Raw genomic sequence first — 21,902 nt, 5'->3', positions numbered from 1 at the left:
TTCCTTCCGTGGTTAAGGAAGGACCCACATGACAGGAGTAGGGATGGAGGCCAGAGATGTAGGTGACTAAACTTCCTGGCTGACCAACTTTGTTTAATTTGTAACTGTTTGGAAAGGCCAATCCGCTGAAATCCTACCCCCTCACTGGTGAGGTTACTTTTTAGCAATGGTAAGTATGTTTAAACAGAACTCCCACTGAACACTTACCCTTTCCTCCAGGTAAAAGCAGCCATTCCTACTTGCAAAATCAAGACAATCACAGTTGCACATTTTCCCAAATCTTTGGCTGTATTGCAATGGTTGTTTCATTTTGTAATCTCCAACTAAACATTTCCTAACCATGAATTAACAATATAGTTACTGACTGGTTTCTTTTAACAGTATTTATCCAACATAACAAAATAAACTGCAATTTGTTATACTTTTTTTACAAAACATTTTATAAATATTTTTACAAAATGTATACAAAGCAATTTCAAGTGAGACATACTATACAAATGAAGGTATTTAAGCAAATAAAGCCCACACCACACTGACAGTGAGTGACGCGTCCTCTTTTAAGTAAAGTCAGTCTGTAAGGCCTCCCTAATCTAACAAAGTCTACTAAATTCTTCAGAGCTAAAATAGTTCTCTTTTCGTAATTGCCACTTTAAAATTTGCTTTATCTTTAGGCAGTACTTAAGGACACAGAAAATCAAATGCTTAATAACAAATACACACTTTTCCACAACAACAGAAAAAGAAAAAAAGAAAAAAAAGAAAAAGAAAAAGAAAATGATTTTTGTTACCGAGTACGAGGAGTTCTAAAACTTAACTGACTATGAACCTGAACAGTTGTGTTGGCCATCCGAGGCTGAGCCCGCCCGCGCCAGAGGGCTCCACATGCGGGTATGACCTCTGTGCGCGTAACCTAATCACAGGAGTAAAATACATTTTGCAATCTTCATTTGTCATTATCTAGAATCTTTCCTCCATAAAAAGTAAACTTACATACAAGGACACAGAAATTTACAAGTTTCATTTTGGTAAATTAGGCTCTCCATTTGATAGACAAACGATGGGGCTTAACAACCCTTTACGATGGTACCGAGCACAGCGAGGCCTGGGCGGCAGGGCAGGAGAGGGAGGAGGTGTGACAAACGCACACAAAGCTGATCTTGTCTCTTGAGAATTCCACTGATTCGCAGTAATTAATGTAATTCATCAGTAGCCTTTGCAAAGGCTTCCAGGTATAAAGTTCCACAATGAGGAGAATTTGATCAGGAGGGACCATCTTTAAGTCTTGCTAGGAATTAGGGGAGCATGAGCCCTAAGGGAAGAAGAGCCTGTGAAATCATGGGGTCCAGGGCAGGGTGCTACCCCAGGGCTGCCCAAACAGAAAGTTTCAACTGGCAACATCAACTTATCTTTCTAATATGTTACAATAAAGGAAAAAGGGGAAATCTGCAACTTGGACATTGGCACAAATAAGGAAAAAATGGTAACCCTAAAATGGCCCAGATTTTCCAGTTTCTGTTGGCTGGGGAGTGGGCGTGGGGAGAAGGTACTCTGCTTTTCTGAGGACTGGCTGTCTCACAGGGCTTGTTGGTGGGACAAAGGGGCAGGGAGATAGGTCTTCTGTTGCTGTGTTTTCTAGTTACCAGAAGCCTTCCTTTCCAGCACAGGGAAACCTGGAAAGGAAATGTCCAACATGATGGCAATGGGAGTCATCCCCATTCTGGGGACAGCCAGAAGCAGGTCCTGGCAACGTGTCAGAGTGGAGACCAGTGGGTGCACCAGAGTGGGAGACCAGGGGTCTCTGAAGCCAGAGACACACACGATAACCGAGAGCGTGCACACACACAGGAGGGAGCGCGGGGACTCGCTGCAACTACAATGACCTCTGGATCGAACAGCTCAGGCACATTCACACATACGTGTGTGATAGTACACAGCAAATACCGTAATGTAGCTTTCCCAAGGACAGGACATAACTGATGGTTACAATGACATTGAGAATGGAAGTAATAAGAGAAATAGGATGACCTGGGACAGGTACAGAAGAAAGGAAAACGGGGAAAGTTCCCTGAAAAGAAATATAAATAAATAAAGCAATAAGTCATGTTCACTAATATGAACATAGGCCAAACACAAACCATGACAGGGCATGTCCTTTGGCTCTCGAGTGGGAGTCCCCCGTCTCAGATCTCTTCATCCCACGGTGGGCTGGCCGGCTGCCTTTGGTTTGTCTGTGTTTTGGTAATGATTGCTGCCAGGGGTGCCTACTGCTTTCAGACAAGAAGCATGAACGAGGCCAAAGTCCCCTTAAGTTTTAAACTGAAAAATTACAACATAGTTTTCAAATGAAAGTGCTTTTGACGCCTGACTATTTGTTGTGGGAGAGGGTGCAAAGAGCGGTTAAATGAAACAAAATCCAGCAACAAACAAAAACGTACATCACATGTTGACTATATCCAATCATAAAATGCAAAACGCTTGTTTTTTTTTCTCAATAGTTAACATATATATGCTTTTACATATATACATATTACATTCCGCATGGCGCCACCCCGGCCTCCCCTGTCCACTGCGCACTCAGCTGGTTTCCATCTTCCTTCTTTGGCCTGGTGCAGGGACCTCAGGCCGTGCTGTTGCTCCGGGGAGCAGAGCACTGGATGGGGCCCAGCACACGCTGACACGCGTGAGGCTCTGCTCCAGGAGCGTGGGAAAAGCACGTGAACAATGAACAGGGAAGCCCTGCTCCTGCTCCAGCTGCCACCTCAGGGCTGTGGGGTCCCGCCCAGCGCCTGCAACTACTGCTCGGAGACGGCTGGGGGGCAACCATGGGTCTCCCCTCCAACAACAAAAAACCCAAAAAGCTAAAATTTGGAGATACAATGGGATATTCTTTAAAAAAGTAGCTTCTATCAGTCCTGTTTGATTTTCTTTAATAAGTCTGTTCTTTTCAAATGACTTATGATTGTCAGAATTTACTCAGGGCCAAGTGTACTATGATCTCATTGAGTTACAGTATTTAAAAAAAAATAAAACAAGTAAACAAACAAACAAAAAGACTAAAAGCACTTTCAGAACACTTGAAATGTGTAGGGCCTCTCAGACTGCTTTCGAACAAGGATTAACTTTACTAAAGGATCTCCCTGTAACCAGACGAGTATTGCTCTTAAACAGAGACCAGGACTGAGATTGGAAAGAATAACCTGTGATGAAAGACCAAGCAGGCTGGAGACAGGAGACGTTCCATTCGCTTTCGCCAGGAAAGACTGTAGCTTGTCCGGGGCGGTCTGGGCGAGGGGAAGGGAGGACTGCTGCTATTAACACTCTAGGATACTATTTACAGCTGCTTCTAAAATGGAGTCAGTTTCTACAACGCCTTCGCTGTGGTCCGGGATGAACTTTTCCAGGCAGTTTTCCTGCGAAGCCATTGGAGAGAAGTTGGGGAAATCTAGCTCAACAGAGCCGCTCATGGCGGGGTCACTCGGGGTCTGCCGCCCCGCCTTTTTGAGTTCCAAGATGTTCTTAAACGTTGTTTCCAAGCTCTTGGTGAGCTGGAGGTCCGGCTGGGGCTCACCTGACCCCTTCATGATGTCTGTGTGTAAAACTTCATTCTTTGGAGAATTCCTCAGAGTCTTGTCCTGGAAGGAATTGTTGCACGTCATCTCCAGGTGGGGGTCGCCGAGGCCGCCGGGGAGTTTGCTCTCCGCGCCGCGATCCGGGCGGGACGCGGCTTTGCGGGGCCCGTCGGGGCCGGCCGCGCACTGGCTGCCCTGCGCCGAGTCCCTCAGGCTGGTTTTCTCCGCCGCCGCGCCCGGGAACGGGGGCATGCCCACCCTGTCACACTTCAGGGCTCTGCCCAGGCATTCCGTTTTTTTAGAAATGTTTCCTTCCGCGGAGACCACGACGTGATTAGGCACTAGATGAAACTGGTCATGATTCACTGGCTCTGCTGTGCCGGGTTTGGCTCGGTCTCTGCTTGGGGCCTTGGCCGGCAGGTGGAGGGAGCTGGCTGCTTTGCTGCCATGCTGCTCGCTCTTGCCAAGCTGCGGCTCCTGGGCAGCTTCATCAGGTTTGAAGGAACAACAGAAATCAGCCTGAAAACCCTCTGGAAATGGGAACAGAAAGAACACGAATGAAGGAGAGAGTAAAGGCGACGCCACAGACCCTCTGGGTCAGGTGCAAAGCGCCCCGCCCCATGGAGACAGCTGCTGTGTCCAAGAAGCTGCAGAGGCACCACACTCGGGGGACATCCTGCAAGTGACCAAGGCTGTGGGCCACAGCTTCCCCACGAGCAGCTTAGACCTCTTTGCAAAGGTAGCTGCTTGATGACAGAGGAGAAAACCAGACGGGCAAAAAGCTCCACTCTGTCTTGCTCTCTTACTGTTATTTTTAGTTATTATCATTTTTAAAAAAATTAATGACTGCTTTGAAACAGTCTGAAAACAGAAATCACATGCTAGGATCAGCCTGGTCTCTCCCTGGGACCAGACAGCTCTAGGATGAGGCTCTGGCAGGGTGGGTGTGATGGACACACTCTCTGTGTTTGGGAGACGGCAGTTCAGTCCCTCTGCACACACCGAGGGGGCCTGCTAACTAGATGCACTTTGCCAGGAGTGCACTGTGAATGTCAGCACGCATCCAGAAGGATGTCTGCTTGGAAGGACAGTGGGGTTTGGAGGAACCATGTCTCTGAGCAAGCACTGAACTGGGCCAGTCTCGAAGAGCCAAGGACAATGGCAAGCGACATGGCAGTAAGGATTTAGGGGGTTGAGGGCGCAGAGGAAGAAGAGAGACTGTTGTTATTATGCAAGGGAAGAGAAAATGCTAACCCTGGAAGTAATGAAAATGAAATAGGGCTTTGATGACATCTGTAAAACCACAAACATAAATTTGTTCACCAAATCCCAAAACAGGAGGTCTAGGGGATATAGCACTGAACTCCAAAAGCAGATTCCATCGACAAAGAACCGGCTGTGCAGGCAGAGCAGAGGGGAAGGGAGCAGGTCCCTGCCCAGTCACACTCACGCCCGAGGAGTGACAAAGTAGGAGGGTTTCTCCACAAACCCAATTCACCAAAAAGCAATAGATTTCAGGTTCTAGGAAAAAAGGTCAGAAATCTATCCTACATTATTCTCTTCTTCTTTGGAAAGATTTGAGGATTCTCCTAGGTACATAGCAATTCTTTTGGACTCTCCCTTTACAGATTATATATTCTCTCTGGAAATTTCTTGAGCCACGCCAAGCACAAGGCAGAACCTTAATCTTTAAGTAACAGAAAAGACATTCATGGACTGAAGTGAAGCCACAGGAACATACAGTAATACTCAAACAATGCTGTTTTGTTCAACACTGTTTCTTTATATCATTGATGAGCAACAAATCCTGATTCCCTGCTGGGGTTACTGTCTCTGTGGAGTGTGCACGTTCTCCCCATGTCTGCGTGGGTTTTCTCCAGGGACTCTGGTTTCCTCCCACATCCCACAGATGTGCACGTGAGGTGAACTGAGTATCTACCCTGCCCGAGTGTGGACGGATGTGATGTGTCGTGTCTTGCCATGGAAGGGCCTCCAGTCCAGGGATGGAAAAAAAGTATCTTACTTGTTTTTATTAATCTTTCTTAAATATATGTATGGCTCACAATTTCACTGGATTCACAGTGCTAATCATTATACAGTGGAACCTCACCGTTCATATTTATTTCAACGTTTAATATTAGAAGTGTTTTAAGTCCTTATTTATAAGTTTGTTGATGTTTCTGTGACCAGAAATACAACTCTTGTTTATATCAATTAATCTATGGTAAAATTTGTTTCCTTAAAGTTGTTTTACATAAAATCGCAATTTCCAAGAAACTATAGACAACATTAAGTCAGAACTTACTGTAATAGTCCAATATAAGAGAGTGGACCAGCTAAAGTATCACAGTAATGCACTGAAATGTATTAAATGTATTTTGAAGTCTTTAGCAACATGACAAAACTTCAGATAGTTCAATGGAAGAAAACTAGAATGAAGTTATATCTAGCATATGGCACGATTATAACTATCTGTAAATGATGCATGCAACTGGGGACCAGAACTAGAAGAAAACTTGGAGAAAATCTATATTTTCATGAATTATTATAATGTTATTTGATTAAAACAATTATAGACACTAGAAAAAAGTAAAAAGAATTCATTTTAAAGGCAGGATGTAGGTCAAACCTAACATGTACATATACTCAGCAGGACCTGGTGGGGTGAGAGAGAAGGACTAATGGGAGCATTACAATTTCCCAGTTTGTGGGCAGGGACTGTGTTCTACGGATTTTTTTCCTCTAACAAATGCCATGTACATGGTAAGATAACCCAATAATTTGCTAAGGTTTAATTGCTTCGGGGAAGGCTTCTGACGTAATGTAGTTCTCAGATATTAGAGAATGACCGAGAAGTTTGAGTTTACAGTGGGGAAAAGAACTACTCTGAATGTAAAATTCCAGTTTGGATTTGTAGACTACAGACCTTCTCAGAGTATTCGTATCCCACTCTCAACTCTGGGTTTGTCCTCCCAGGATTCATGTTCTGCCTTCAGGTTTCGTACCGAAAGTGTGTTCAGACAGACCCCCAAAGGCCTACGGCCCTGGGCCAGGGCGGCAGTGCTCCTCCACCTTCACCAGCGTCTTACCAGGGTCCACAAGTGCCAGACGCTTGTCCCGGGACAGGGACGCTCTCTCCTCCTGGTTGAACATTCTGTCAATCATCACCATCTCAGCAGAGGGATTAATCCGCTGAAAAGGAGAATCCAGTTATTTCAGGTGCCTTTGAACAAGTGCAAACATCTCCCTGCATCTCAGGAACAACTGCTCCAATCAGAAATGAGAGTTTAATGTCTAAGTTCCAGTTGTGTCCCATCCCATTTAGTTTTCCTTGTCACATAGGATGTATTTTTTAAACTGTATTTTTTGGGAAAACATAGTTTACACATTGGTACTAAAGGGGATATGAAAAGTAAGCCTTTCTTCTTCGCCTCTCGGGTGCACCAACCTCGCCCCACCCGCAGTGTCTCTCCCTGGAGGCACCCCCATGCGTAGAGTTTAATACACCTGTCCAAAGATATACTATGTACATATACACATTTATGTTCTTGTTTTATTTTCTGCACACACAAATGTTCTGTACCTTTCTTTCTTTTTTTTTTTTTATCCTCACCCGAGGATATTTTTCCATTTTTTGTACAGATAGAGTGGGAGGGAGAGAGAGGAAGGGAGAGAGAGAGAGAGAAACATCGACGTGAAGGGACACATCGAGTGGCTGCCACCCGCATGACCAACCAGGGCCGGGGACAAACTGCAACCGAAGTACGTGCCCTTAGCGGGAACCGAACCACGGTCTCTCCGGACCGCAGGCCGACGCTCTAACCGCTGAGCCAAACTGGCCAGGGCCTGTACCTTTCTTATTTCCCCTTCTGCTAAATAACATGTTGGAAATCTTTTCATTAGAATGAACTTTTACTTTATACTCTGCTATGCTTTTTTTTTTTTTTTTTTAATTTTTTTTCTTTATTGATTTTAGAGAGAAAGGGAGAGGTAGGGGGAGGTAGAAACATTGATGAGAGAAAACATCGATTGGCCGCCTCCTGCATGCCCCCCACTAGGGACCTGGTCCATAACCTGGGCATGTGCCCTGACCGGAATCAAACCAGTGACCTCTTGGTGCCTGGGTCCGACGCTCAACCACTGAGCCACACCAGCCAGGCTATGCTTTGTTTTTATTAGGGCTTTCCTTAAAATTAAGTTTGTGCTGTACAGAATCAAATCTTTTTTTTTTAAAATATGTTTTTATATGATTTTTCTAGAGAGAGGAAGGGAAAGAGAAACATTGACGTGAGAGAAACATTGACTGGCTGCCTCCTGCACGCCCCCTACTGGAGATCGAGCCCAAAAACCCAGGCATGTGCCCTGACTGGAATTCAACTGGGACCTCTCAGTTCACGGGATGACGCTCAAATCCCTGAGTCACACCAGCTGGTCCAGAATCAAATCTTAAATTACATTTCTGGGTCTTACTTAAATGAAAACTCATGGTGGACACAATTTGACCAAATAAGCGATAGTCTTTTAAAAAATGATAGTCTTTTTGATGTCTCAGAGTTTTGTTTTAGAAATGGTTGTCCGTATAAGAACAATTATTTCAGACTTTGGAGGCATAATTTTAAGTAAAAAAAAAAATACACACACACGCACACACAGTCGGCCTTCGTTTATTGCGGTTAATCAGTTCCAGACTCTACCGCAATAAGTGAGTTTCCACAGAGTAGGAAGCCGCGAAAGTCGAAGCGCCAAGTGGCGAGGGTCAACTGTATATAAAAAACGAATCCTACTCTGTGGAAACTGACTTATTGCGGTAGAGTCTGGAACTGATTAACCGCGATAAACGAAGGCCGACTGTGTGTGCGTGTGTGTGTATTTAAGTAAGCACAAACACACACACCTACATGTTTATACTACACTGTGTATGTGTATAACGTAGTTCCACTAACCCCCTATGGTACATTTCCAAAGTTGATCTCAAACTGAAAACCACTGTAAGAGACCAATTTATAGGTTAAAGCCCATATGATTTTAGAACTGCTTCTAAAATCTCAGACTAGTTTTGGTCTTTCATTTCCTGAGATATCCTACTCTTTTCTCTTATTAACTAGTGCTTTAAAACCAATTTCAGTTCCTCTCTGAGGTGATGAGAATGTTCTGGAATTAGACCGTGATGATGGTTGTGCAATCTTATGTATACACTAAAACCATCAAGATGGATATTTTAAAATTAGGCATGAATTTATATCATGTTAATCAATTAAAATCAAGGTGAAACTAATTTGAACATCCGTCGTCACCTGGTCTTCTCAGAGGTGAACAGCCTTCCCTGGCAGTGCCCCTGCCCTACCTCCCTGGCTGGTGAGGCAGCACACGGCACCCGAGCGGACCAGGGCGTCGGGGGTCCTGGCCTGCATCCTGGCTCTGCTAATGGCCCTACAAACTTACCAGCTGCGTGATCCGGGGCGAACTACTTAACCGCAGCCCTAGCTCCTCACTTGGAGCAACCACAGCAGCACTGCTGGAGACGGAGCACAGAAGCGCAGTACATACAGGCTGCTGGTAGTAGCAGTAACAGTCAAGCATGAGATTTTCTACAAACTTAAATATCTGTGCCTTTTAAACTATGCTGGGGAAATGTAACTCCCTGAAGTTTTTCTCTCTGAATTAGTAGCTGTGACCTGTTGAGTTTTAGAAAACGAGCATGCGTGGTAGCGGAGCTGTACCATGGCATCTTCCAGGAGCAGGCATCGGTACTTGTTGAGCATAGCTTGGGTCCTTTTCAGGAGCTGAGTGGCAACTGTTTCGAATTCATTGTCAACTGTAAAAAGAGACAGAGACAGAAAACTGTAAGAGAGTGCAAATCACCTACTAGGTCTTACATTTCTCATGACTGAAATGCATTATTCTTCCATTGCTCAAACAAGTCATGTGTGTGACGATTTTCTCAGACGAGCGTTTCCGTGATTAAACGGCCCGCTTCTGCACTGATTCTCCTCTCTGTCCACTGGTATGTGACCATGGAATCTCATTTCAATACTAGCTTATATGAACTTTCATTACGAAACCAAAAACAGCCCAGTTGCTGTGGTTCAGTGGTTGAGCATTGACCCATGCACCAAGAGGTTGCTGGTTTGATTCTCGTTCAGGGCACATGCCCAATAAAGAAAATAATTTTTCTTTATTGATTTGAGAGAGAGAGGAAGGAAAAGGGAGAAAGATAGAAACATAGATGACAGAGAACATTGACTGGCTGCCTCCTGCGTGCTGAGGATTCGGCCCACAACCTGGGCATGTGCTCTGACCAGGAATCAAACTGACGACAAAATAATTATACTTGACAACAACAAAAAGAAACCAAAAACAGTACTTTTAACATCATCTATAAAAGAAAACCATATTACACAGACGAGCAACAAATATCAAGCCTCCACTCCCTTCAAATAGCATGAAAAACTAAAACAGTTGAAATAATGAAGTCCTACTGCCTGGACTGGGCAGACAGCTTTATCTAAAGACACAAACTAGTTCCTGATCTTGCAGGTCATGTGCTGTGGCTCTGTCCTTGTCTGCCGTCTCCAAAGGTCTCCCATTTTCTGTTTAACTCGTCTCAGAGTCATCACATCCCTGTTCAGTGCTGGATCTGGCCCTGTTCCCTGGACGTCCCGGGAAGCTCGCAGTGGACTGCGGAGACCACGGTCTCAGCTCTGCGGCCCCGGCGGGGCTGCGGGGCAGGAAAGCAGAGGAGGGAACTGACGGAGGCCAGGCTTGGGAATGGTGGTGGTGAGGAGGAGGAACTAAGCTGCACAGCGGGGAGAGGCGGCGGGGCCAGGCATGAGGAAAGGCTGAGTTTTAGGTCGGGATAGGAGTGCTTATCCTTAACTCTTTTTTTTCCCAGCGCCTAAACACAAGGGCTGTGCCTGAGTCGCTGTGTAGAATACCGAGTTTAGAGCGTCCCATCTACAGCCAGCCGGCAGCCCAAACAATATTTTACATTCATTGTCCCCAAATTTGTCCATAAAAGTCCCTGATGTTTGGGTATCCCTTCAAAGAATACTGAGAAGAATAAGTCACAGCCCTAAACAAGGACTGGGAAACAGAGTGAACTGGGAACGAGTCAGGTCTGTGATGAAAAACAACCTGGCTGCCATCTGGGGGCTAAGGGCTGTCGTTCTGTGGGGCGTCCGCAGAGGATGCCTGGTGTCCAAGTGGCCTGTGGGATGACAGCCTGTTTACCTTTCCTCAAGTCCTCCTCAGTGGGCATGGAGCCCTGGCACACGTGGTAGGAGAGCAGCCTCTGCACCGCGTCACTGAGTGACCGGAACTGACTTTTATCGGGCGTCACCGCGTGGGCTTGGTCCCTCTGTAACTGCTGGAGAATGCTGTAAAAGAGAAACAATGTTACTGGACAGTCATGTTAAGAAACGGAATCCTTTGCATGTGAAGAGAGTAAGACATTCAGGAATGTTATAATTCATAGCACAGCAGTTCTGGTTCTTCAGTTTCACACTTTGTATACCAGGGCGGGTTTAGAGTTTGGTCTAACCCGCTCCGCAGGGGACTCAAACTCAAACTCTGTCCCTGGCCTCAAAAACACTGTTCCCACCAACCATTCATGTGTTGGGCTCACACAGACCTGGGCATTGCCTGAGCATTGACCAACTCCGCTTATGCTAACATTCCTGTTCTGAATTAGTTTATCAAACTGCGCTTCTCCTCAGAGATGCTTAGGGCGACCAAAGGGTATGTGGTATGCTAAACCAGCAAAGACCTCATCTCCTTAGGAACAAGAGAGCAGGCAGTAGGCCCAAACAACATTTGAGGTGTGTATAGGTCCTAATGGAAACAAACTATAGGAAAAGATTTTCAAAGTATATTTTAAAAAATACTATATAGATCTGGCCGGTTTGGCTCAGCGGTTGGAGCGTCAGCCCGTGACAAAGTCTTGGGTTTGATTCCGGTCAAGGGCACATACCTCGGTTACAGTTTGGTCCCTCATCCTGGTTGGGGTCATGCGGGAGGCAGCCAATTTATGTGTCTCTCTCACATCGATGTTTCGCTCTCTCCCTCCCTCCCACTCTATCTGAAGATGGATGGAAAAATATCCTCAGGTGAGGATTTTAAAAAACACAACTATATATATTATTATAACCTGACTTCTGTTGTCTATGTATCGAAGGTTAGAGATTTTGAGAAATGTTCGAAATGAGTCAATTCCAAGGTCACTCACAAAGCTCCTTTCGTTAGTTGTTTTGTAGCAGGCCTCTTTTGTCCTCCCAGATGACCATCCACCTAAAGACAAAACACACCTCTTTAATTCCCTTTTGTTGAAAACATAAGCAGAATACAGTTACACATAAAGGTCCCTATGTTTTGAATACTTTCAACTCTCTAACAAGAGCATATTCGAAGAATGTAGATGTGACCTGCTAAAATGAGCAGGCACGCCCACAGACCCAGGCGGCGAAGCGCACTGCATCGGGCTTCCCGAAAGCGGCACTGTCAACTCCCTGGAAGGACTCAGCGTGGACCTTAAAGCCCGGATCCCCAACTCCCTCTCCAAATGCATCACTATATTTTTGAAGAAGTGCATTTGTGGGTACCAACTCCATGAACGTCTGAAAATGCAGTCGATATTACCTGATTCATCTTCTCAGTGGTAAACAAGGGAGCAAAACTTCTGAGCTCCTGCTTCATACAGAGAGGTGTGCAATCTACTAGGCATTTCTACATCACATTAAGGAAACACATGCGCCTACATCAGAACCTGAGAACTCGCCCAGATCCTTCAATGAGTGGTCCAGACAGGCTCAGACTATAACAAGTTTCATTAACTATTAATTGCTAAGCTTGATGGAGAAGAAACTAAGGTCCTAGTAAGCTGAAAACAACTTTTTTCTGTTCCTCTTTAGATTACTTGAGTTAAAAGACCATAGGGACTACACTTCATGCATTCCTGGTTGTTACTACAGAAAAAAAAAAATCTCTCAGTATATAACTAAGAGGAACAGATCCACTTTTGATATGATAGTAAGTAATATCATTCAACAGTAAACTACATTTTTTGAGTGTCTACTCTGTGTTGGCTGCTGATATTTTATTAATTCATGAAAAATGACAGCACTGTAAACATGTGAGATATAGAAGAGACACATTCATCCTTTAAATTTCAACATAACAAGGCTGGACCGCTGGGAAGGTCTCCAATGAGCACAGTTTTGTGGACACACAGGCAACTGGGCCAGCTGTGGAGACAATGCCAGGCTGCGACAACCAAGCAGAAGATAACAGCTGCATTTTCTTTCAATTATGCTAAACATTAGAAGAAGCTATGTAAACTCTGTCTACCTGCACAGTGGGCTGGCCAGGAGAGGATCCAACTACTTTCTCTTGCTGTGGTTGTGCAGTTCCTAAGGACGCTGGTATAACTTTGCCTCCAGAATCCTGCCCTATTAGAATTAACACATAAGAAAGACAATGCTCAACAGAAACAGTAAATCAGGCCCATCACATAACCCTAGAGTCCCATGCATGCAGGCTATGGAATATTCTGAAAGGGATTTCTTTCTCGTGGATGCTTGATGTGAGGAAGGACAGCAGGAAGTACATTATCTACAAAAGCTCTGGAGGCACAGGTAGGGATTATTAAAGCCCATTTAGGTAATAAGTAGAAATAAATAAATAAATTAATTAATTAATTCATTTAAAAAAGCTGTCAATACTACAGTTTCACATTATCTAAGGTCTGAGGAATCGGCCTCAATCTGTCAGTATTGCCAAACCCACAATACTCATAACTTAAGGAAAGGGAGGCCCAAACAGGGGACTGACTAGGAGTGTTCATGCAGGTGTTCGAAGCTTTAGAAAATATGGAGATACAGGTCACAATATTTTTAGTCTCAGGGGATTCTAAATATACATATCTAAGATAACATGAGGACACTCACAAAGCCACCTGTGCCATATAATATTAGATTTTGTTTCTGAACAGCACATTTTTTTCACATAATGTATCATAATTTAATTAGAAGCATGTTTCCCTTGCTTAGCAGTATATAAAATGATGCTACAGATGCAACGGGAAAGGATGCTCAGAGCGGAGTGAGGTTGAGTCAGAAAGGCTGCATGCAGAAGGGGACGTGAGAAGTGTCCTTGGTGTCGGGAGGACGGGGATGAACTGGGGGGCTTACGACGGTCCTGACCTGGCAGTGCGGAGCTCGAGAGGCCAGGAATCTGTGCTTGCCTCAGGCCGTCTGGGGTCTTGGAAGCAGAAATGGGGGAAGTCTGATTCAAACATTTTTTCTGAGCCTGTAAAAAACATTACCAAGATGGAAAAGATAATTTCATGATTAAAAGCTTTAACAGATTACTTAAAATGCCAACCAAGCCCATAGTGCCTACCTGGCATCGCCTTCAGGTTCGAGTACAAAACAAAACGAAAGCTCTGAAACAGTCTCCGGTCACACCGGGAGACGGGCAGTAGTACCCTTTAAACCTGCAGGCACGCTGTGTTTTGCAGACACTGTTCAGCAGGAGCCGAACAGAAACCAGACTGCTTCCTTCTCACGGAATTGTGCTCGTGAGCTCAAACACAAAGCTGAGCCGGGAACTCGGTTTCTCTCCGCGGTAATTTTATAGCAGACCTGCGAGGATTATGACCCCGACGATCAGTCTGTACGAGGTGTCTGCACTGGCTCCGAGCACCTGCCAGGGCCAAGCGCCAACCCCGGATCCACTGCCGCCACTCACGGTTTCTTCCGCGTAGGTGATCTAACTACTTACACTCCTGCCATCTGCTCTGTCTCTAGTTTGCCTCATATCAATATCAAGTGGCATGTAACTGGGAAATGTAAACTCAACTGAACATGAGCCTAAGAAATAGCATGAGAAAAATTAATCTGATATTTATTATTTTTTGTTAATTCTCAGCTGAGGATGTTTTTCTTTCTTTTTTATTGTTGAAAGTATTACAGATGTTCCCCTTTGATCCCCATTGACCCCCTCCTTCTCGCTCCCATCCCCCTCCTGCCTTCCCCAGACTGGTGTCCCTGTGGATGGGTTGTTCATATATGCATATAAGTTCTTTGGATATATATATATATATTTTTTAATCCTCACCCGAGGATATTTTTCCATTTTTTGTACAGATAGAGTGGGAGGGAGAGAGAGAGAGAAACATCGACGTGAAGGGACACATCGAGTGGCTGCCACTCGCACGACCAACCAGGGCCGGGGACAAACTGCAACCAAAGTAGTGCCCTTAGCGGGAACCGAACCCGGGTCTCTCTGGATCGCAGGCCGACGCTCTAACCGCTGAACCAAACTGGCCAGGGCAATATAAGTTCTTTGGTTTATCTCTTCCCACTCTTCTCACCCCCCATCCCTCTAGAGTTTGTCAGTCTGTTCCCTACTTCCATGATTCTGGATGTTTTTGGTTGACAGCTTATTTTTTTCATTATGTTCCACAAATAAGTGATATTTTCCCATTGATTTTTAGATAGAGTAGAAGGGAGGGAGAGACACAGAGAGAGAGAAACATCGATGTGAGAGAGATACATCAATTGGTTGCCCCCTGCATGACCCGGACTGGGGCCAAGGATAGAACGTGCCACCCAGGTTGCCCTTGACTGGGAATAGAACCTGAGACCCCTCAGTCCACAGGCCGATGCTCTAACCGCTGAGCCAAACCAGCCAGGGCTAAAGGGCTTTACAATACTTTCAATTTGTAATGCTACTTCCTAATGCCTTAGGTTTTCAGAGCCTTTTCTTCAACCCCCCTGCTCTATCTGAAGATAAGTGCAAAAACATCCTCAGTGAGGGTAAAAAAAGAAAGAAAGAAAGTCCCGAGGGGCCAATTCTCCAGTTGTCAAGCATTCCCCCAGAGTAACTCCGCACTCTCCCACTACAGGGAATCTCTTCATTCGGAGGACGCCGGTGTGGAGAGGCCTGGGACAAATGGTGAGCACAGGCCTTCCTCACAAATATTTCCAGGGATGAACACTAAGGGCCACTTTGAAGAAGAAACAAAACATTTGAAAGTTGGAAAATGCCATTCTGTAGGACAAGTCCTCACACTAGGTGGGACTCTTGAGATAATGAGACCAACAGATAAACAGAAAAACCAGAATTAATGCTCAAATGACTGAAGTCCTTACAGCAATGTGGCCAGCACACTCCTTTGGAATCCCTTCACTGCGCCTCGTCCACATGGCACAGGTGAACACAGCCTTACGCTGCAGAGAGAGCACACGCCTTTCGTTTGGAGAAAATGATCTCCCACCTTATTTATCAGACATGACCTGGAATGACTCTTAGCTGTTAAACAGACAAATAAAACAAAACCCATGCATATGTTAAGTAGTAAAACTATAAAGAAAAGCAAGGAAGAGATCTCCATAAAAGTCAGGAGAGGGGCTGAGACTGGGGAGGCACACGGAGGTGGTGGATCCTGGGGGTACTGGTAATATTGTATTTTTTGAGTGGTAACATGGACAGGTATTTGCTTTATACTTATTAACTGTACCTTTATATTTTATGCATATTTTTCTAAATGTGTTATATTTCACAATACAGAAGAGTAAAAAGAAAAAAAACAAGAACAATCTAATCTAAAGCCAAAGCAAGAAACTTTGCCATCATTTGAAGGTACAGAGCACTGTCATGTCTGAGAACATGGTTAGATCTGCAGAGGGCATGCCTCCCTTTGGCGCGTGTTGGGTAAGTGTCTGACAGTCCCCTGCTGGCTGTGTGGGGCTGAGCACTGGCACCTGTGAGTGTTCATCCTCTGATGCCTATGTTCCTCAACGCAGCCTTTCCCTTGGGGTAAAACAGTGGATCCAGTTGTTACGCTGTGTGGGGAATGGAAAGGGTGGGGGTGGGGTGGGTAGGGCCAGGGTGGTGGCAGAATCGGAATCCACTGGGGAACTTGGTCTGGCCCCTACAGTAGAATCGCCTTGATTCCCAGGTCTGCACGTTTGGAAACCTCTGCTCTGTCTCCACAAGTGCACTGGCTGCTCCCAGTCCACTGATTTTTAGGGCAGCACTTTTGTCTGTCTGGTTCACTGCTGTATCCCCAGCACCAGAACAGGGCCTGACACCACAGTGAGCACTCAGTAAACAGTTATTAAATAAAAGTGAGTGGGAACATTTGAGATCTTGTATCTTGGCATAAGCCATCAGTTTGGCTCAAATAAACTCTTATAAGAATTCTCTCTTAAAAAAAAAAAGAAAAAGAGTGAACGTGGCAGCTCTCTCCAGTGTGCCTGTTCCTTTCTCTTCCCCCTCTTCTTACCCCCAGGCACGTCTCCTTTGCCTTTCTCTCTCCTAAACTCTAAAGACCCTTATTTTGCCTAACTTATTTTCTGAGCCCACACAGCCCTGCTGGCTCACCCTTTTAACCTCTGTGAGTTTCTAAATAAACTTTCTCTTATAACTGGAAAAAAGTAACGAGTGAATGAATTTCACTGCAGCAGAAGTCACAGGGGCCTGTCCCTCCTCCTGGTCCAGCTCTCCTCTCCCCAGGAGCCATCAACTTTCTTCTGTTCTCAGCTTTCTCCTATTCCTATGCCCACAGATGAAAATCTTCCAGAAATAACATTTATCGTTCTGTTGTTTTTACTGAACTCTTAGAGAGGACCTGCTCTTGAAATGTATTTTCTTCACAAATAGAGAAACTATTTAAGGATATTTGGTTGAGCTCTTGGCTCCAAACTCTTCCAATATCAATGTACAATTTTAACTCTTCAGACCCCATGAACTATCATGAAACCATAAATCAGAATATTTAATACGTCGATTTCTACCTCTGTGGTACACTTTGAAAGAAGTCAATTACAAATTAGACAGATGACCCAAGCAAAAGATTGGTCATCAATACATCCTTTGAATTGATTTATGACCAAAATGGGAAACTGTGAACAAAAAAGGAGTACTGGAAAGTATCCGTGCAGGGTGATCTGATCATAACTTCCTGACTGGAAAGGTCATGGTGGGTAGCCACACGCCAGGCTTATAACTTTTTAGTAAAAGATTTATCTTTGCCTTAAGTAAGCCCTGTTCACTGTTTCTGCGCATCTAGGTTAACACACATTTGAAATAAGCCATAGCAACCCTCAAGAGAGCACATCATCTGGTTAACTGTCCTGTAATCCAATCCCAGCCTAGCTTTCTCCCACCTCCATGCTCTTTCTTACATTCCTCCTTAATCTCAAATGCATTAAAAAAGTTGCAAAACTGTTATTTTTAGAAGCATCTGAGATCTTGCTCCTGGCATATTTCAATTTGACTCAAATAAACTCTTGTGAAAATTAAAAACAAACAAACAAACAAACAACAAATTAGCAAGATGACAGTTATGCAACAACAGGCATTTGCTGAATGAGGAAGACCATTTGAGATCTGCCCAACCATACTCTCCTCTGGGAAATGTCCCATTGCCACAGAAATGTGTCAGAGCCAGCAAGGTTGGAGAACATACAAAGGTGTGTGGCCTGCCAGAGAATGTAAGGAGCTAAAATCCAGGAGAGGAGCACCTGCTCCCCGCCCATCTAATAGTGCCAAGCCTGTCTGTCAGTGGAGCATAGGGGTGTCTTTTGTTTTCTGGCTCAGAGGGAACAAAGGTCTGCAAGAGCAGCAGAGACCCTGCATGGCCACTTACTGATGTCACCCACAGCCCTCTCCTCTGACCATGGAGGTGCCAATCAGACACTCTCCTGGGACCTCAGAATGGGTGGGGGGAGTAAATACCTAAGGGTAGTGGCTCCTTAATGCAGGTTTATAGACTGATTGTATCAAGACCACCTGGAGAGCTTCTGAAAGACTAATTTTCTAGGTTCCAACCACAAAAATTGATCCAGAAATCCATTGTGGGGCTTAGAAATGTATACGTTTAAAAAGCTCTCAAGGTGACTCTGATGCATTTGTAGTCTCTGTTACATGCTTGGATAATAATGCAGAGCGGGCTTGGGGTGGCCATTTTGGTCCAGGAGAAGAGCGAGAGAGAACAATGAAGGACAGACAAGAGGCCCTGCCATCTTGGGGAGGCCGAGAGAACAGCAGAGAGCCTGCTTTTTGACCCTTGTAAGAAGCTGCACTGTATTTTCTGGACATTTCCCTTTTCTTGGCTAAACGTGTTAGGGTAGGTTTCTGATGGCTGCAACCCAAAGTACCTTGCCTGAGACATCGTGTCTGCTGTGGACACAGCGCTGTGTAGTCAGAGAAGGCAGCGGGACAAGGTCACAGTCTGCTCTCGGAAAGTTTACCATCCGGAAACCAGCCAGGCCCAGAGAACACATTTGCTCAGGGCCCTATGAGTATGGTGTTCGGCCTCGGCGGGGCCCGCGTGCCCGTCCAGCAAGCCTCTTTCCCCTAGCCAGCTCCTTGGCTCATTTTCCATTCAACGCCATTTCATTATTTTCAAACCTGTAAGCCAGGTGAGAACTCATTTAACTTTCAAAGCTACAACCCTACCTGCACTTCCTTTCATCTTTTCCCCTTTCTAGTTACAATGGAAGAGGCATCCCTCCTTTTTTCTACGAAGAATCCCACCAGTGCTCTATAATTCATGTCCTTCTCCTCCATCGGCTTTGAAAAAAGCTCAAGCCCTTCCCGTATCTTAAAATAGTAATTCCCATGACCCCACACATCCTTGTAGTTACTGCTGTCTGTTGCCTTCGTTTCTCTGAAAGCTGTCTGTACTCATTACCATACCTCCTGCTCTCTCCTGGGCCGACTGCAACGAGCTTCTGCACCTATCACTCCATGGAAACAAGTCTTACCAAGGTCGACTACTGCCTCCTTATTGCTGAACCTGTCAGCAACGTTCCAATCCTTAACCCCACCGACTTCTCAGCGACACTTCACTCTGTGGACCTCTTCCCTCCTATCTGCAACATCCCTCAGGCCCCTCTTGCTGGATAAGTCTTCCTTCTCCCTTAGAAGGTCTTGGTCAAAAACTAGTCTCAAGGAAACCTCCCCCAACCATCTTATCTATCTATCTATCTATCTATCTATCTATCTATCTATCTATTTTTAAATCCTCACCCGAGGACGTTTTTCCACTTTTTGTTCAGGTAGAGTGGGAGGGAGTGGGAGGGAGAGAGAGGAAGAGAGAGAGGGAAACATTGACGTGAAAGGGACACATCGAGTGGCTGCCACCCGCACGACCAACCAGGGCCGAGAACAAACTGCAACCAAGGTACGTGCCCTTGGCGGGAACTGAACCCGAGTCTCTCTGGACCACAGGCTGACGCTCTAACTGCTGAGCCAAACCGGCTAGGGCCCCAACCATCTCATTTAAAAAAAAAAAAAAAAATAGCCCTGGCCGGTTTGGCTCAGCGGTTAGAGCGTCGGCCTGCGGTCCTGAGAGACCCGGGTTCGGTTCCCGCTAGGGGCGCGTACTTCGGTTGCAGTTTGTCCCCGGCCCTGGTTGGTCGTGCGGGTTGCAGCCACTCGATGTGTCCCTTCACATCGATGTTTCTCTCTCTTTCTCTGTTCCTCTCTCTCCCTCCCACTCTACCTGAACAAAAAATGGAAAAATGTCCTATGTTGAGTAAAAAAAAAAAAAAAAAAAAAATATATATATATATATATATATATATATATATATATATATTTATTAATTTTAGAGAGAGAGGAAGGGAGAGGGAAAGGGAGAGAGAGAGAGAAAAACATCGATGAGAGAGAACATCGATTGGCCGCCTCCTGCATGCCCCCCACTGGGGATTGGGCCCACAACCTGGGCAAGTGCCCTGACCAGGAATCGAACCAGAGACTTCTTTGGTGCGTGGGTTGACAATCAACCACTGAGCCACACTGGCCGGGTCAACCATCTCATCTGGGTTAGAGGCTCCTTTTCAGAGCTTGGTGCTCTGGACTACTTCTACCAGAGCATTAAAATACTGGTGTGGCTGTTGGCTTATCTGTTGTGTCCCTGAGACATGGCCCAGGGCTGGCCATGGTAGGCACTGAAATACTGCTGAATCACTGAATCAATGAAGGAAACTTTGAACACAGTAAGCCATTAGGCATCTAGTGGGCAGGACAAACAAAAAGTGCAGAGAAGAAATCAAGGGAGGAACTAAAATAGGCTTTTTTCTTCTAGGGGCTTGGCGGGGGGGGGGGGGGCGGTACTGACAGAGGGGGAAGCATTTAAACCAGATAGAAAAGGACATTGAACCTGTATTTAGTATTTATATACATATATATTTAACATGGTGGAGGGTGGGGATTTTGTAAAGAGATCTTTAGAGGAAGCAGTGCCATGAGCCGCCTCCCTTGCTCCTTGCCATTCTCTCTCCTCAAATCCAGTGAGGTACCTATTTATGGGGCGAATGCATGGCATACAATGATGTCTAACCTTTAAAACAGAGTCTCCTAAAAACAAATAGGGTTCCAAGGACCCTGACAACACACTCAAGCTCAACACTGGATTGTAGAGGGTTGTGGAATGATAGACAGCCCCTGGAGTAGAGAAATAATAATCACTTGAAATAAAGATGAAACCACCCAGGTCAAGAGATCTTCTGGGGTCTGAATGGACCACAAACTGGGGGTGGGTGTTGGAAGGAGGAGAGGCAAAGGAGATTATTGTAAATACAGCCCATGCCTTCCCTTTCTCAAGACTTTTTAGCCTGAACTTGGGCTGATTTCAGGACTGGGAGAGGATGTAAAGCTTCCCTACGTCACTGGGATTACTAAAATGATGGAATGAATCTCCTAGGTATTGAATAGAGATTATCCATGATGGAAAGTGACTATAGAATAGTCTCTTCCCCCACAATATATATAATTGTCATGGGGACCAGCTGAGTTTTCATGACCAGCAGAAGGAAACTATATTCAACGCATACATCTTAAATGGGCAGTGGAATACAAAAAGTAAACAAAACAACAAAACACCTTGTGTTTTTATGATTATATCAGTTATTTTGCTTGTTCAACCTGCTCATTATTTATCACTTGTTGAATCTCACAAGCCCAAATATTATTGCCATGATGTTGGATTTCTTTGGGTTTGTATTAATCAGCTTGAGACTTTCTCTGCCTCTTTCCAAAATAAAATTTCAAAAATCTCCTCAATATTTTTTTGGATTAATTTTTCTATGCATTAATTTTTGCTTGAGAGTAGATAAAACCCACTTCTTCAACATCAAATATTCTATTAATAGTGAAAATTATCTTAAGAACTAAGTAAAATTAATATAATCTATCTCTACATTCACTAAGAATACTCTAAGAATACTATTTTAAAGATATACAACATACTTTCCTATGTTACTACATAAATCCAACTAATTATATTTAGAAAATCATCTCCAAATAAAACAACCATGGAAAAAA

At 44.8% G+C, this 21,902-nt stretch overlaps 1 protein-coding gene across 2 annotated transcripts in view; it reads right to left on the bottom strand.

Moving 5' to 3' along the window:
- Positions 1–1,236: 1,236 nt before the first annotated feature.
- BICRAL (BRD4 interacting chromatin remodeling complex associated protein like) overlaps positions 1,237–21,902 on the bottom strand; it is a 96,446-nt gene continuing 75,780 nt past the window's right edge. For both annotated transcript variants that reach the window (XM_036248073.1, XM_036248072.1), the window contains exons 6-12: positions 13,766–13,871; positions 12,912–13,012; positions 11,794–11,855; positions 10,800–10,945; positions 9,290–9,384; positions 6,659–6,761; positions 1,237–4,099 (exon numbers count right to left, since the gene is read on the bottom strand). In XM_036248073.1, coding sequence (XP_036103966.1) covers positions 3,312–4,099; positions 6,659–6,761; positions 9,290–9,384; positions 10,800–10,945; positions 11,794–11,855; positions 12,912–13,012; positions 13,766–13,871 — 1,401 coding nt within the window. In that variant the 3' untranslated portion in view covers positions 1,237–3,311. The remainder of the gene's footprint in view (positions 4,100–6,658; positions 6,762–9,289; positions 9,385–10,799; positions 10,946–11,793; positions 11,856–12,911; positions 13,013–13,765; positions 13,872–21,902) is intronic.

This window comes from Molossus molossus, unplaced genomic scaffold (assembly GCF_014108415.1).
Source record: "Molossus molossus isolate mMolMol1 unplaced genomic scaffold, mMolMol1.p scaffold_m16_p_8, whole genome shotgun sequence".
Lineage (NCBI taxonomy): Eukaryota > Metazoa > Chordata > Mammalia > Chiroptera > Molossidae > Molossus > Molossus molossus.
The sequence above is the reverse complement of the archived record's forward strand: the minus strand, read 5'-3'. Positions and strand labels throughout refer to the sequence as shown.